The 18,286-nt window shown below is 39.6% G+C and overlaps 1 protein-coding gene across 1 annotated transcript in view; it reads left to right on the top strand.

The window, feature by feature from the left end:
* Nucleotides 1-4,033: 4,033 nt before the first annotated feature.
* Nucleotides 4,034-18,286, top strand: part of grm2b (glutamate receptor, metabotropic 2b) — a 47,208-nt gene continuing 32,955 nt past the window's right edge. Inside the window, exons 1-2 of the mRNA XM_004068730.5 lie at nucleotides 4,034-4,458; nucleotides 9,439-10,061. Of these exons, the coding sequence (XP_004068778.1) occupies nucleotides 9,561-10,061 (501 nt within the window). The 5' untranslated portion in view covers nucleotides 4,034-4,458; nucleotides 9,439-9,560. The remainder of the gene's footprint in view (nucleotides 4,459-9,438; nucleotides 10,062-18,286) is intronic.

Raw genomic sequence — 18,286 nt, 5'->3', positions numbered from 1 at the left:
GGTGGACCAACATCATTTTGACCTCAATGGGTTAGGAATGGGAGGGCGCCTGTCAAAGTTTTTTTCTGAAAACACAAGACAGTATTAAAAAACAGACAGGAGCCCAGTTCAATTCATTGCGAGGAGAGCTGGAAACAGACAATCGTTCGACACCTCTGCTCCAAGCAGCTCTGTGGATGTCTGTCCAACCTCCCATCTTTAGTCAGAACTGGGTTGCCCAGGTTACATGTGGAGTGAAGGGTCTAAGGGATTGGTGGTTAGTAGTTATCAGTATCTTTGTCGTTTGAATCTCCTCGCTGCAGCTACGGGGGGGTCAGGCTTGTTTTAAGGTTTTAATCAGCTCACATTCCACACACGCCTTTCTTTCTGGTGAGGTGATCTTCTTTTCTCCAGATGGCACATAGGAAACCCCAACACAGCAAATTTAATTATGCAAGAAAAACAGAATTTTAAAAAGCAATCTTACAAACATCAGTTAGAATGATTAATAAAGAAAAGGAAGTACATACCTCCAACACACTTCATGTGTGAGTCAAGGCAGGTGAATGAATACTTTTGTTTATATAGTCTATATATCTGCTGTCATTTCCCCTTTGTGGGATCAATAAAGAATTGTTCTGTTCTGTTTCTGTTTCTGTTCTGTACCGTAATGTACTGTGCCTGCACCTACACATGCATTTGTGCTGTATTTGGTAGCTTCAAGTCTAAGATGTTACTTGATTTTTGTAAATTTCTATGTTTGTTCTGAATTTAGAATCAAACAGATTATTATTAGTGGAATAACTGTATATAAACATGAGCAAAAGAATGTCATTAAAGTATCCAGCTTTACCAGTTTGGATGTAAACCCATTCATGGTTTGTGTTTCTGACTTCTTTTTCCTTCTTGTTTGTGTCTGCCATGGTCCTGCAGGGTTTCCTCTCAAACTCTGCCTGTAGTGTTGAAAGTGGAAACATTTGGACAGTCACAGTTTGAAGCAGAAACATTCAATAGACTGTGGCTGCATTCCCACTATTACAGCCCTTCAACTTAACAATCCAGCTTTCTGTGTGGTTCCGTTTTTTTCTGAGGACACTCGCTGAAGTTTGAAATAGTTTCTGCAGTCAGTTATGAAGTGAAGTAAATTGGTTGGCAGTTTTCCACCACACTTAAAATGGCAGTTTAAGAATTCCTCCCTGATTGAAAATGTAATGAATGGGAAATATAAAAATTGAAACAAACATGAATGTTTTATTGGGATTGGTAGCCGGGAAGGCGAAAACTTTCAAGAAATTAAATAATTGGTGAAAATGTCTCAAAATGCGACATCATGGTAGTCAATGACCATAAAATCTTGAGAATTACGTTGCTGGCCAGTAAAAAGCGATTACCAGAAGAAGGCGAAGTGGGTTAGTGCCTATAAAGTGGAAGAATGGGTTGGGGTGATGCTCGACATCTATAATATAAAGAGGCTGATATCTTCATTCCAGTTGGAACTTGATAAATTCAGTTCTATTCGGAAAAGATGGCTACAATACATTATTGAGACTTTCTATGATGTGAGATGCTACAATGTATGGAATGTATAAATAAAATATAAAGGTGTAATATAAGATTGTAAATTAACACCTGATATTATCATGATGGATAACAACACGGACCCACACTCTGGTTCAAATATACTTCCTTACTTCAAATATTCCTGCATGTTTCTTTTATTTGTGTAATTTCTATCTTTTCTTTTGGTACTTGTGTATTCATGGACATTTTACCCAGACCCATTTTTCTTACAGGAGTCTTCCTTTTTTTTTTATTATTCCATCTGTGAATGGGTACTCTTTGGAAGATGTTATACAATACTCCAAGGTTTTTTAAAAACCCAATTAAAAATAAATTACAAAAAAAAAGCTTTGTGGGAGAAGAGACACGATAAACAAATGATGGGACCCTCGAAAACACAGACTTAACAAAAGCTCTGCAGATGTTGAAACCTCTGCAGGAAAAGTTGGCTTATTGGAGTATTACGAGACAGCGAAACCTTTGAGGAAAATAGCGTGACCTTTATGGCAAGTTTGAGCTGCGTTGCTGTTCATAACAGTGACCTTGCTGGCTAAAGGTCTTTAAACTGCTGTCTGCTCTTACTCCTCAGATACACAGAAAGACACCCACACACCAATGTGCTGCATAGATTGGCAGACATGAAATACGTTCCCTTATTTAAATTGGCCTCAGAATGCTGATCTTTTACCTTACAAATAATTGGATAATACAATGATCAATAGGATGTTTTTGTATTTTTAATCTAAATGTTGATTACTTTACAAACATTTAGGTTCCCTGAGGAGGAAATGAAATGAGTCTGGATGAGCTTCGACTGTGGAGGTGCTGAGACACCTTTTTCTGTGTAATTGCCAAACCCCTCCAGAAGAGTAAAGAATGCTTCACTTTAAGTTGCCCGTAAAGGTGAGGTATAATTGGCGATAGCTTAGAGAAACGGTGGCCTCTGTGAAGCCTGCATAGATAAGAAAAGATAGTGTTATGTGGATGCAACTATCAAACGTCCACTTGGAGGAAAATGGTTTGGAAGACCATGATTTCAGCAGCTGTCATTGACACAGATTTACTAAATTTGCAGCTTTTTTTTCTAACACAAAGAAGATAGACATGTGATATTGCAGGAAATATAATATTCAGATTTTAAAAAAGGATGTATTTTATCTATGGCTGCAGAAAGCTTTTTTACCTAATTTGTTATTTTATGTTTCTAATTATCCATAGTAGTTTTCATTTAAGTTGATTCTCCTCATTATATTAAAGAGACTGGTTTTCTGTTCCTTCTAATCAGATTGTCTGCTGTTATCATCGTGTTTATCTCCTCACGGTTTGTTCAAATTTTAGGTTTATTTATGAAAGCTTTTAAGTTCCTGCCATGAAGCCTGGTCTCCTATGTTTTGGGTCTTGCACTTTGGCTCTTCACATACACAGAAACTGACAGCTAAAACCGCTCCTCTCCTCATAATATTCAAAGTTTTGCTAAGTGTTTGAGGCTTCTTAGGATTTCTTTTAAGTTTTGTTGGAAGTCTCTGAGGTTGGACATACGAGTTTGTGATGTGGCTTGAAGTCAAGGCTTACCTTGAATCTTTCGGCTGCTTCTAACAGAAAGTCATGTTTTCAACTTGCAATTATGAGAACATACTAGAACCTAAAGACATGAAACTTAGCCCAAAGCCTCGTGACCCCTACAAGGGTTCAATATTTTTAATAACTGAAAGAGTTTTTAAGATATTAATATTTGTTTGGAGGTAGTGGCGAAAGAAACTGCCCCGTAGAAATACAGATGGGTAGGTATTTTAGCTCAGCAGAAGAGGAACTGTTTTCTGAGACTTCTGATTAAATTCACATAAAGACTTCAAACTTGATAAAAAAAAAGACAATTTATATCAATGGATTCCTCAACTACAACCTTGGATTTCCTCATTCAGTATCCTTTTTCTGCCATTTATGGACAATTTTGCTTCCTTCTGCAATTATTTATTTCTGCAACTTATGGCTTCAATTTCTGCAAGGTAACATAAATGCAGCATTACAATTGAAAAGCCTTATGGTGCATATATATATATATCAAAATTTCATTGCAGCATGAAGTAGTGCGTTACCTTTGTGGAGAGTTGCTCTCAACCCTGGTGATTGCATATACAGGGGCACAGTTTCAGCGAGGAAAACGTGCCCCTTATGGTGATGGGCCGCCTCTCATGTGAAGTGTGGTTCATGTTTTAATGAGATGGATGTGAAGGAGGATTTTGCAGCTTTTCAGAGTGATTGAAAACACATTTCCTTTTTTAAAAGTCTAAATGTAGCTGCAGGGAAAAGTGCATCTTCTGCCTGGAGAAATTCCTCATGTCTGTAAAATACCCACAGAAAAAAAGACCAACTACTTTATGTGTCATTTCATTATTATTTGTTTTAAACGTATTTCGCGTGTTTTCGTGTTTCCATGCAATAAGGAACTGACAAACGTGCGGCGTGCGCTTGGGTGCAGCGCGTCCACCCGCGCACTCCTTCATGGTCAGATCATGGAGCAGTGGGCAGTTGCGTGTTTGTGAGCAGCGTTTCAGCTCGGAAGTTCATTTCTCAGCATCACTCGCACACAAACCGTCGCGCGTTGAATGTTTAGTTTTGATTTTGCCGGCGACAGGTAGAATCCCCCCTGGTCCTTCGGTGCTTGCAGACGTTCATGACTGGTGCGTGCTGTGCGGGATTGACTGGGAGGTACAAGTTGGAGGACACTGTGAGGAGTTTTGCAAGACGCGCCAATGAGAAGAGCATTTCAGAACCAAGGACAGATGCAAACAGCTGCCTGCCAAACATGCCCAAAGTCAGCAGCAACCTCTGGATTCTGATCTTCTCCTCCGTAGTATCTGTGTAGTCTGCCGACGCGCGAGGAGGACCTGCAAAGACGAGGAACTGCAACAAAAAACGGTATTTAATAAATCCAATTTTCATTCTCTTACTCTTTTTTCTTGTGGAAGTTGCTTTGTATATTTTTTATTGACGTTGTCCAATCTTTTGGTCGTCACTACTCCAAATCAGGTCGCACCAAATTCAGATCACAAAGGAAATCCCCGCTCTTTTGATCCACGCGCGTAAAATTGTGCACACAACAAAACATGCTTTTCAACGCTACCAGAGAGAATACGAGCTTCTGCAGAGAGATGATTGTGGAAAGTTGTCTTTCGTTTCACGTGGAGAAGATAACTCAGCTGCTTTCTTTTGCTAAACGGATATTCTATCCAGTGGGTTCCATTATTGTGGTATAGAAGGCTGCAGCTGCAAACACCTGGAATTCTCTGTGGAGGATAATCAAGGCTGTTTACTTTCAAATGAAAAAAATATTCAAATACCCCCCAAAAGCCAATTTCTTGTTAGTGTTATTCGTGAGCCCATATTTTCAAAGGGTCAGCCAGGGTGAAATGAGGCAGAAACATTCCTCCCAGGTTTAAAAAGACAATTAATTTGGTCAGAAACCGGCACAGCATCTTCGTTATTGCACAATTTTGCTGGCCACCAATAATAAACAACAGCAGTTCTGTGCTGGGAAGCTCATCCTAGTAAATGCCAGCTTGTTTCTCCTTCTCAGGCGTCAAACGCATAAAGAATTTAGGTGTCAGGCAGCCAGATTGACAGACAAACAGACTCACAGGCTGATTTGTTTGGGATGTTTGATCAAATGCTGCATTTGATCCATGCGCAAATAGCCTATAGTCAGCTGGTCACTACTGAGGAATCCTTCATCTGACAAGTCCAGGTGGAGAGATTAACTGAGTCGGGGTTGGAAAATTACATAATGCAGGAAATCTCAACAACACACTGGTTTTTTCAGTTTATAGAGGAAGATGAGAGAGTTGACAGTTTTTGGAATTAGGGCATCTTCTGCTTCTGCTTCTTAATGTATTCCTGCACCCTCGGATGCTGTCGTTCATTTTTAATGTAAATCTTTTGCTCCAAAATTGTTTGATTCCAAAAAAAGGTGCACAAAATATTGCACTTTTTAATGCCCAATAAATCAACTTTGTTTTTATTGTAGCATTTATTCTAAACCGGGAAGCTAGATTCCAAATGTCACTAGACAGGTGCTGTGCTGATGCTTTCAGCAGGTTATGGCAATTAGGTGAAATGTGCTTTCATGTATTTTTTAGTGTTTGATAAATGTTCACTCTGTCTGTGTCTGCTTTGAAAGGTAAAATTGATGCAACCCATTGTTTCAGGCATCTTTAGTGACTATTCATGAATAAGAAGCTTTTTTTTTTTACCAATTAGTGCATGGACCTGCTCCTATCTTGTCATTTGCTTCAAACGGTTTCTTTACCTGTTGTCAGATGAAAATCTTAGTTTTTAATGAAGTGCCTGTTCTGTGATTACGCATTTGATGCCAGCCACCATCATTGCTGTAGTAAATCTAATGTTTACACATTTTCTATCTTCTAAAAAAAAGACTGTCGTTTCAGAACATCTAAGTGAAATCTTCCCAGGAGCTTCAATTCAGTAGAAGATGGTTCAAAACCAAGAAAACCAACACCTTCTTTTGGGTGTTGATGCCATTTTATGAGGATTTGAGTTACATTATAAAAAAACATTCAAACTTAAAAAAGGACATTGAAGAAGCGCCAAAATAAGCTCACAATGCTGTTGCTTTGTAAATACATTTGAAGATAATCTTTCTTTTTAAATATATTTCTAAATCTAACAGGTTGCTTCCGGATTTATTGACTGTTTTTAGATGCTCAAAATGTTTTTCTAAATGTCTAACTTTGGCCTACTTTGCATGGGTCAGCCTAATTGGCTGCTCGATATTGCACCCTTAATTCACACTGTGACCCAGTCACTGCAGCCATCTGCTCCAGCAGACAGCATTGAAAAGCAATTAGATTCCTGATGGTGAACTCTTCAAGATGCATTCTCACCTTTCTTTTAATAATAATACCAGCAATGCCATGAACCAGACTGGGACATTGAGCGAATCAGGGAGAAACTAAAGCTCATATTTACACTGACCAAAAATAAAAACGCAACACTTTTGTTATTGCTCCCATTTTTTATGGTATGAACTCAAAGATGTGAAACATTTTCCACATCCACAAAATAACCAGTTCTCTGAAATATTGTTCACAAATCTGTCTAAATCTGTGATAGTGAGCACTTCTCCTTTGCCAAGACAATCCATCCCACCTCGCAGGTGTGCCACATCAAGATGCTGATTAGACAGCATGATTATTTCACAGGTGTGCCTTAGACTGGCCACAAGAAAAGGCCACTCTGAAATCTTCAGTTGTATCACACAGCACAATGCCACAGATGTTGCAAGATTTGAGGGAGCGTGCAATTAGCGTGCTGATAGCTGCAGGAATGTCCACCAGAGCTGTTGCTAGGGAATTGAATGTCCATTTCTCCACCATAAGCCGTCTCCAAAGGCGTTTCCGAGAATTTGGCAGCACATCCAACCGGCCTCACAACCGCAGACCATGTGTAACCACACCAGCCCAAGACCTCCACATCCAGCATGTCCACCTTCAAGATCGTCTGAGACCAGCCACTCGGACAGCTGCTGAAACAATCGGTTTGCATAACCACAGAATTTCTGCACAAACTGTCAGAAACCGTCTCAGGGAAGCTCATCTGCATGCTCGTCGTCCTCATCGAGGTCTCGACCTCACTCCAGTTCATCGTCGTAACCGACTTGAGTGGGTAAATGCTCACATGCGATGGCGTCTGGCACATTGGAGAGGTGTTCTCTTCACGGATGAATCCCGGTTTACACTGTTCAGGGCAGATGGCAGACAGCGTGTGTGGCGTCGTGTGGGTGAGCGGTTTCCTGATGTTAATGTTGTGGTTCGAGTAGCCCATGGTGGTGGTGGGGTTATGGTATGGGCAGGTGTATATTATGGGCGAATAACACAGGTGCATTTCATTGCATTGCATTTTGAATGCACAGAGATCAAGTCGGTTACGACGATGAACTGGAGTGAGGTCGAGACCTCGATGAGGACGACGAGCATGCAGATGAGCTTCCCTGAGACGGTTTCTGACAGTTTGTGCAGAAATTCTGTGGTTATGCAAACCGATTGTTTCAGCAGCTGTCCGAGTGGCTGGTCTCAGACGATCTTGGAGGTGGACATGCTGGATGTGGAGGTCTTGGGCTGGTGTGGTTACACGTGGTCTGCGGTTGTGAGGCCGGTTGGATGTGCTGCCAAATTCTCGGAAACGCCTTTGGAGACGGCTTATGGTGGAGAAATGGACATTCAATTCCCTAGCAACAGCTCTGGTGGACATTCCTGCAGCTATCAGCACGCTAATTGCACGCTCCCTCAAATCTTGCAACATCTGTGGCATTGTGCTGTGTGATACAACTGAAGATTTCAGAGTGGCCTTATCTTGTGGCCAGTCTAAGGCACACCTGTGAAATAATCATGCTGTCTAATCAGCATCTTGATATGGCACACCTGTGAGGTGGGATGGATTGTCTTGGCAAAGGAGAAGTGCTCACTATCACAGATTTAGACAGATTTGTGAACAATATTTCAGAGAACTGGTTATTTTGTGGATGTGGAAAATGTTTCACATCTTTGAGTTCATACCATAAAAAATGGGAGCAATAACAAAAGTGTTGCGTTTTTATTTTTGGTTAGTGTATCTTCTTCATTATTATCACATAATTTTCAATCAGAAAACTTTAATGCGGGCTATAATTTATAGCCTGTGCTGAACATCGGTTATCACCCGATGCTCCTTTTTCAGGTTCCAGCACATGCATGCTTGTATGCTTGCTTTAAGGGTTTTTCTGTATTTGCATCACCAACTGTGATGCCATGGCTCTAAAGAAACAGGAATCAGGACACATTCAGTTTGAGCTGACGATCTGAAGGAACAAATAGCTGTTGGAATTTTAAAAACAAAGTATCATTTGTGAACAAGAACTTTGGCAGAAACTGCGACAGTCTCACTTCCTCTAACGGCCAAGTTCTGTCAGATTTACCAAAATGATGCCAAAATAAGGTCATGTCGTTTTTTGCTAATGAAATCCTGCCTGCAATATTCTGGAATAAATGCCTTATGATGTACAGCAGGACAAGCGTATGTGCTGATAATAATCCAGAGGAAGCTGCAAGCTAGGACTCATTGAAAGTCAATAGACCCTCTTAATCCACTTGAATTTGGGCGAGAAGGTTGGAAAAGCACTGCACTAAACCAGCTCGCCTCTCTCATTCAGACATCAAAACAGTTCCTTAGGAGATCTAAACTTGTAACCTTAACATGATAGGGAGCTCTATTAGCATACATGTCTCACTGCCCATATCCCCTGCAGTCCCACCCTTCTTTTTTCTACACACAATGTTTCCATGGCAACCCCGGCCATTGAGGAGAACCCCAGTGAATGTAATACCTGCTCCATAGTCTTGGATATATGTGTGTCGCTCCAGAGGTTTCCTTAAATATGTATATGAATGTGGTAACGGTATATAGAACTTCATGCAAATTTACTTCACTGTATCTTCAGAACATTATAAATATAACGTCAACATAACCTTCACTTTAGAAGTAAACATGATCACTCTACATTTACAGTTTGATTGTAGCTCATTTCCATAAATCTCCAATCTATAACATCATTAGCATAAACAGACAAGAAAAGCCCCATTGCTGAAGTACTAAATTGTACACAAAGACATATATTTTCAACTTGTGACATTTATGCTGCCTGAGTTTATGTGACAAACTCCTAGTCAGAGAAAACTAGATCACCAGTAAAGATGACAAATGTCAATAGAAGTATTTCAAAAATGATTGGAACTTGTGATGACACATGTGTGTTTGGGTTCATAAGCATCTGTGTCACGGATTGATTAATGGACATAGATGCAGACAGATGTATCATTCCCGATCTCTTTTTCTTCGTTTGGACAGGAACATCAGAGATGCTGTTCAGACTGAGAGAGAACCTAAAAGTAAACTCCCTCCAGACTGAGTGAAGCTCCATCTGCCTCTTCATTAGCAAACTGAACTCTGTCCTGCCACCTGATCTTACCATGCTGGACCCAGCGCTCTGCTGGATCCCCTCTGCCCACTACTGGCCTCTCCACTTCTTCATGTTGGACTTGCTGATACCAGGAGTTCTACCCAGTATGTCAAGATTGCCGCCTGCAGCCAAGCGCGAAATCATCATGGACGGGGACTTGGTGATTGGAGGCCTGTTTCCTGTGCATGAAAAAGGTGATGGGATGGAGGACTGCGGGAAGATCAACGAGGAGAGAGGGATCCAGAGGCTGGAAGCTATGCTGCTGGCACTGGATGAGATCAACTCCAGCGACCGCATCCTTCCCGGACTCCAGCTGGGCGCCCACATACTAGACACCTGCTCCAAGGACACCTACGCTCTGGAGCAGTCTCTAGATTTTGTCAGGGCGTCCCTCACCAAGGTCCATGATCCTGGCTTCATCTGCCCAGACGGCTCCAGACCTGTCCAAAAAGAGGTCCCACTGGCCATCTCTGGGGTCATAGGAGGATCCTACAGTGATGTCTCAATTCAGGTAAGGAGGAAAAACTGTTTTGTTTGGAGAATAAAATATATTTGATTAAGTTTCAGTTGTATTTAAAAAAGAATAAAGATTTTAGATGTTTTATTAAATATTTACCGCTAAATTCAGAGAAATATTTCATAAATCATAGTGCCACACGGAAGCAGTTTTTTACAACTAATCTTTTCATTAGAAAACCAAGTCTATCTTTTATTGTCAATCTTAAATGTCCATTCAGAGAACGATACTGTGATCACAAAACAAATCTGTTACAAAAATGGTAAAAGAGGCTAAATCTAGTCCAGGAATGTAAAGTCAAACATTTCACTGTAACAGTGGTAGAGCGAGAACATTTAAAAGGTGGGAAGGTGGAAAACTTTGTAGGGCGGCAAATAGTAGGAACAGCAAAGTGGCACATCACCAATGAAGGGATCAAAAATATGTACTTCAAACTGTTTAATTTATATAATAAAAAAATAAATAAAACAATACTTCTTCAGTATTGATGATTTCCTGTTGACTGAGAAGTTGGAGGCCCCGTTGGGGGGTGCACTGTACTGTAACATTTTCTGAATGTCACATGAGGGTAAGGAAAGGTTAGTTTATTTGTATAGCACAATTCAAACACAAAGTAATTCAAGGTGCTTCACAAAACAGAAAAATGCATTAAAATCACAATACATCATTGAAATAATCAACATAAAATTTACTTTAAAAGAAAAGAAAAAATTTACGAGTAACGTTTTTGCGTCGTGGTTTTCACCTTTGTGCTATCTTAAGCACTTTAACATTGGGAGTTGGGTCATTTAGACCCACTAGACAGTGCTCTGAACCTTTTTTCTTCAATGATTTGTGATCTTCACTGGTGTCCATGGATTACATGAAATCTTTCCACCTTTATCCACATTTGTCATGGTAAGGAGAACACGTCAATGTAAGGGTGGGATCAACTAAGATAGCACAAGGTGATCTGGCTCTGTGACTCTCACCATGCTTGTCTCATTTTCATGTTAACATGTGAATGTGATCAAGGTGGGCTCAGGTTCTAATTCATATTGACTTGTAGGGATGATGATTTTTAAAAAAATATTCCATGAACATGAAAATGCCCTTTTTACTGTTGTCGTCTCCACAGCTGCACAGGTACAATAATGTATATATATTTAAAATCTTTTGTTTTGGTTTGTGTGTACTAGCTTGCAGAAAAACTGGCTGTAACTAAAAATCTACTTGAAAATGTTTAAAAAAGTTAGGGAACAGTAAATGTTACTTTGCTGAGATATCACACTTTGTGTGTACTGTAGGTCTATGGAGTTAACTCAGTCTCAATAATCAGAAATACACACAACCTGTTTCACAAATACACACGCTCTGATTCACAACTGTAATTTTACGCAAACGTGCAATATAAATTTGGAAATGCACACGTTGTGTTTCATAAAAACACAATACATTTTTCAGTAAATTCACAATAAATTTATCAGAAATGCACAATAAGTACTTCACAAACATCATTTTTAGGTATACTTGTAATATGAACTCACAGATTGTGCAAATTTTAGAAGATGTGCATTATCAAACCCGCTCTCATTTGTGAATCTCCCCTCATTTGTGAGAGATTTTTCTACGATGAATATTGAGACTCCCTTCACGCTGCAGGTCAACAAATGTCACCATTGGCTAATTAATCTGTCAATCAAACTCATCAGCAAAGCAGGCAAAGCTGGAGAAAGTCTAAGGGCCAATTCGATTGGCTGAAAGTGATCACGCCTGATTCTAAAATTTGCACGATCCGTGAGTTCATATTACAAGTAAACCTAAAAATGATGTTTTTGAAGCATCTATTGTGCATTTCTAAAATATTTATTGTGAATTTCTGAAAAATTTCTTGCGTGCACATTTGTGAGAAACACTTATTGTGCATGTGTGAAACATTTTGTGTGTATTTGTGAGACACAGCGTTTGTGTTTGGGAAACACAACGTATGCATTTCCAAATTAATGTTGCACGTTTGCGTAAAATTACAGTTGTGAATCAGAGCGTGTGTATTTGTGAAACAGGTTGTGTGCACTGATTTATTTTGGCTGTTCAAGTAAAAACCCACAAGTCTGCATTCCCACTGGCCTCCTCCTGCTCTTGTGGTTGCCATGCTTGTATTGTGTTAGGGTCAATGTCAGTTTGACCTTTTTATGTTTTAAAAATAGAACGATTTCCTCTATGAAACTTCTTCAGTTTGACTGCATGACATTTTAAACAAAGTATACATTTATCATTTTAGTGCAACTTAATTGTTTTTGATTAGCTCACACAGATGTGCTACAATTTATAGCTAATCTGACAATGTCAGGGATAGTTTCTGAAACCCACTGAAAGCAACACTTTGATTTTGTTGTTTAGTGCTGATACTACACAATTCTACAAATGTGCAGATCTATGTCATAAATAAATAAATAAATAAGCTCTCAAAATTTAGAGATTGCTAAATTTTGCATTTTTATCAAACAAATGATCATCCTAGGAAACCCTTCAGGTGTAGCCCTCCATCAGCAGACAGAAGCTGGGTGGGCTCCAGCTATTTGGTGACAGAAAAAGTCGTGTTTCTGTTTCAAGTCAGTGCTTATTTGGTTTTTTTCAAGGCTAATGCTCAACCCTTAGGTGTAGAGTACAAAAGATACGCATCCAGCTCTGTGTTAACCCTTGTGCTATCTTAGTTGATCCCACCCTTACATTGACGTGTTCTCCCTACCGTGACAAAGGTGGATAAAGGTGGAAAGATTTCATGTAATCCATGGACACCAGTGAAGATCACAAATCATTGAAGAAAAAAGGTTCAGAGCACTGTCTAGTGGGTCTAGATGACCCAACTCCCAATGTTAAAGTGCCTAGGAAAGCACAAGGGTTAATGTATAGTTCTGATGCTGTTATTTGGCAGATGCTTTAGTCAGTATATACTCATGCTGGCAAACCCTGTTCAACCACTGAAGAGTCCCATCCCACACAAGATATTCTACACAACTCTCATGTCATTTCTCTACATCTCCCACACTGTTCAGATCGCTCCACTGTTCTACTTTGCTCTTGCAAATATTAGCAGTAGGAGAAATGGGTAGAGTAGAGTGCTGCACGGTGAAGCAGTGGTTTGCAGCTTCACCTCACTGCATGAAGGCCATGGTTTGCATGTGTGCATGACTTTTCTCCAGGACTCTTCCCACAGTCCGAAAACATGCTTCATAGGTTAATGATCATCTCTAATTTGCCCCAGAGTGTTTATGCAAGTATTTGGCCCTGCAGCAGACTGGTGAGCTGTTCAGGGTGCACCCTGCCTTTGTCCAACGGTTACTGAGTTGGCTTCAGCAGCTTCAGCACCATCCCTGAAAGGGATGCAGTAGGATCAGAAATGGATGGGTGACAGCAGCATTTTTACACATGTTTGGGGTTGCACATTTGATATGAAATGAATTGTAGTTTGGCTGATTTCTGGTAAGACTGGACTTGACCTCTCTGCCTGTTTGAGAATCAAGTTTCAGTGGAGAAGTTTGCTTGGGGAAAACCAGGCATCCACCTGGGATGGGTTCGTTTGAAGCATGAGCTCTCACAGCAACATCCGTCTTTTTTTCAGCAAGTTTATTTTTGTCTTAAGAAAATCATCCTCTAACACTTCATTTAAATTGTTGCTAGAGGCACTGATGAGTTTTCATTGTCTCTTACTTACTGCAATTATGGTGTCAAAGCAAACTGCTAGTTTTGCAAAATTTCTCATGTAAAAATCGGTTTTACCAGTGGGCCAAAAACGTATTTGGTAGTCAACACTTCTGCAGGTTGTCCTACTTACACAGATGAGAGAAGTCTGTAATGTTAATTATGGATACACCTCAAATGTGAGAGACCGAATGTGGTAAAAAAAATAAAATAAAAGAATTCAGGGAACCACATTGATTTTTACCAAATTAAATGTTATGATGGTGTGGAAAATAAGTATTTGATCAATACCAAAAGTTCACCTTATTTCTTTGTATTGTGACCCTGAGTATTAATGACAGAGGTCAAAGGTTTCCTGTAGGTCTTCTTTAGGTTTACACTGCAGCTGCTATTTTGGTCCATTCTTCCATACAGATCTTCTCAAGCGCAGTGAGGTTTTGGGGATGTCACTGGGCAACACAAACTTTCAACTCCCTCCAAATAATCTCTATTGGTTTGAGGTCCAAAGACTGGCTAGACCACCTTAAAGCGCCTTTTTACGTAGCCACTCCTTTGTTGCCCTGGCGATGTGCTTGGAATCGATGTCATGCTGGAAGATCCAGCCACATTTTATCCTCAATGTTCTCACTGATGGAAGGAAGTTTTTGCCAAAAATTTCACTATACATGGCCCTATTCATCCTTTCCTTCAAATAGATCAGTAATTCTGGGATGCATCTCATTATTTCTCCTCCAAACACGGTGAGTGGCAATTACACCAAAGAGTCTCATCTGATAACATGACATTCTCTTGATCCTCTTCTGGATCATCCAGATGGTCTCTGGAGAACTTTTGATGGGCCTGGTCATGTTTTGACTTAAGCAGGAGAACCTTTGGAGCAGGATTGTGACAGCGTGTTACTATAGTAACATTTGTTACGGTCAGGTCAATGTTTCAGGTCAATGACCAGTTCTGGGCTGTTTTCTCATAGTTCTCAAGTTTATTTGTACTCCACCAGGTGAGATCTTGCATGGAGCTCCATGTGAAGGGAGCTTGTCAGGGATCTTAAATTTTCTAACATTTGAGCAAGTGGATCTCTTCTCATCAAGTTGCTTGATGATGGCAGATTGGTGCATCCCAGTCTTGTTCAGGTTAACAATGTTGTCCCTGGTGTCCTTTGACAGATCGTTGGCATTGGTTATGGTGGAGAGGTTACATTCTGACTGTTTAATTCTTTCACTTACGTTTTGTCTCGCACAGTTGAAGGTAAATATTACAGACTTCTCTCAATGTTTTAAGTGGTATAACTTTCAGAGTCAGTGACTGACAAATATTTTTTTGCTCCACTGAAAAATCAACAACTTCTTTTTTATAAAACCATTTGAGACAAGCTTTCTAAATTTGCGATGGAAATGTTAGATTTTTTTTAAACAAAGGCAACATTTTCAAGAATAAACAGGGAAGTTTGTTTAATCAAAGAGCTTTATGTTACTTTATATTTATTCTTTAATTTACCATTTATAAAATAGTCTTGGTTTTTGTCTTAACAAACTGTAAACACCAACAGATTTTGCAAGCTGTTCTAAAAAATCTTTAAAATATTAACCATTAGTGTTAAAATCACACATGGTTGTCAGATACTTCTTAAAAAACACAATTTTTGGGGATTTTTTGTTTTACCTTTTTAATCAGTGCCTGATTTCATACTTGTACATTCCTTTTTTCAAACCAATTTTGGCATTTTAGTTTTAAACTTCATGATCATTTTATAATATTTAACAATTTCATGAACACAGACGATGACAGTTTTTTCTGATAAGGTGAAATAAAAATCCCATGGCACTGGGTTACACAACACACATGAATGATGAGATAAAACCTTTAAGCAACAAATTCATTTCGTTTCAGAAAAAAAACAACCATAAAGAGCTTTTAGTTATTTAACCTATAACTGCAATTATTACTAATCAGGTCTTTAGGTAAATCTTATCATCGATATTTTTCCAGCATTAGCATAGCTGTTGACATTTTGTTGCGTATCAGACAGACTGCCTTCTTTAACATGTTTGGCTCTTTATTTTTAACTTGTGTGCCCGCTGTTACTCTACAGATCCACACTAAAATAGCTGATTTTAATTAATGCAAACCTATCATGTAGTCATTAAACAATATTTAAAATTTAGGTGAAAAATAAACTGAACTTAAAATGTCCTATTAATTGAATACACATCATTTAATTCCAATCATGGAGATGCTAAAAGACACACAAAAATGAACACGTAATACTTTAGTCGCAGCATTCATCTCTTAAATAATTACTAACATTTGGCCTGACTAATTAACGAGAGACGCTGCTTTCATTTGCTGTGAGGCTAATGAAGCAATTTGCTGTTGTATAATGATTCTCATGTGTTTGTAAAGCTCTGCAGCAGCTCTCATGCTTCATTTCATGTCACTCACAGTATTTTATTCAGACTTTATACTCCACAATCTTTTATTATCATACAGGTTTAAAGTATTTTGAGTCGATCAGGGCCCTGAGATGGTTTGGCAACCTGTCCAGGGTGGACTGTGCCTTTGCTCATCAGTAGCTGGGATAGGCTCCAGCAATGTAAGGCAAGGCAAGGCAAGTTTATTTGTATAGCACAATTCGTACACAAAGTAATTCAAGGTGCTTCACAAAACAGAAAAATGCATTAAAATCACAATACATCATAGAAATAGTCAACGTAAAATTTACTTTAAAAGAAAAGAAAAAAAGAAAAAAGAAAAATAATAATAATAATTGAAAATTGATTTAAAAATAAAGGAAGGAAAGGAAAGAAAAGTGAAGATAGGACCTTTCAGTCATATACACGGCTAAACAGAAATGTTTTAAGTCTAGATTTGAACATGAACACAGAGGACGCCTGTCTTACGACTTCAGGGAGGCTGTTCCAGATTTTAGCTGCAGAATATTGAAACGCTGATTCCCCTTGTTTAGTTCTGACTCTGGGAATCAACAGGAGGCCGGTCCCTGAGGTCCTCAGAGTACGAGATGGTTCATATGGCACTAACATGTCAGAGATGTACTTTGGTGCTCGGCCATGGAGAGACTTGTACACAAGCAGAGCTGCTTTGAAGTCTATTCTTTGAGGTACAGGGAGCCAGTGCAAAGACCTGAGCACAGGACTAATGTGATCATACTTCCTGGTTTTGGTCAGGACTCGAGCAGCAGCATTCTGGATGTACTGAAGCTGTTTTACAGCTCGTTTGGAGAGGCCGGTGAGCAGGCCGTTACAGTAGTCTAACCTACTGGAGACAAATGCATGAATAAGTATCTCCAGGTCTGGCTTTGACACTATGTTTTTGATTTTGGCAATGTTTTTCAGATGGTAAAATGCCGCTGATGTTACTGACTTGATATGGCTGTTAAAGTTCAGGTCAGAGTCCATGATTACCCCTAGATTTCTGACTTGATTTGAGGGTTTTAGAGACGGAGAATGAAGGTAGCTGCTGACACTTTCTCTTTGTTTCTGTGGGCCAAAAATAATAACTTCGGTCTTGTTTGAGTTTAGCTGGAGAAAGTTGTTCTGCATCCACGCACTGATCTGTTGGAGGCAGTGGCTGAGTGAATCCACCGGCCCATATTCACCTGTTGTCAGTGACACATAGATCTGAGTATCATCTGCATAGTTGTGATAAGATATGTTATTACTGCGTATTAACTGCCCTAGTGGCAGCATGTAGAGGTTGAACAGAAGGGGTCCCAGGATCGATCCCTGGGGCACACCACAAGTCAAGGCCATGTAGTCTGAGACACAACTCCCAATTTCAACAAAATATTTCCTGTCTTCCAGATAAGACTTGAGCCAACTTAGGGCAGATCCAGAGATGCCAACCCAGTCTTGGAGTCTGTGCAAAAGGATCCCATGATCAACAGTATCAAAGGCAGCACTCAGGTCTAGCAGGATTAAGACAGTGACTTTGCCATCATCAGTGTTCAGGCGGATGTCGTTGGATACCTTGATAAGAGCAGTTTCTGTGCTATGATGGGGTCTAAAACCTGACTGGAAAACATCAAATGAATTGTTTAATAAGAGAAAATCAGTGAGCTGTTGGTAGACAACTTTTTCAAGGACTTTTCCTAAAAATGGCAGATTAGAGATAGGTCTGTAATTATTCAGTACAGTGGGATCAAGACCGCTTTTCTTCAGGAGAGGTTTAATGACTGCAGTTTTTAAGGCCTCTGGAAATATTCCAGATTGAAGAGACATGTTAACTATTTGAGTAATTGATGGCAACACACTGTTCAGGACAGACTTTAGAAATCTAGTGGGTGACACATCAAGGCAGCATGTAGACGAGCTCAGACGGGTGATGGTCTCTTGGACAGTTTGGTCAGTGACAGGTACAAAGTGAGTCAGCTTAGAGTGAGTAGGTGGCCGTTCGATAGTTATATGTGTTGTGGAGTTGATAGCTTTTTTAATGCCCTGAACCTTGTCATTAAAAAATACAGCAAACTCATTACATTTAGGTGTGCAAACCAGTTCTATTGGTAGCTGGGTTGGAGGGTTAGT

Source organism: Oryzias latipes, chromosome 5, assembly GCF_053564925.1.
Source record: "Oryzias latipes strain Hd-rR chromosome 5, Olatipes_Hd-rR_3.1".
Lineage (NCBI taxonomy): Eukaryota > Metazoa > Chordata > Actinopteri > Beloniformes > Adrianichthyidae > Oryzias > Oryzias latipes.
This window is presented reverse-complemented; position numbering and strand designations above follow the sequence as displayed.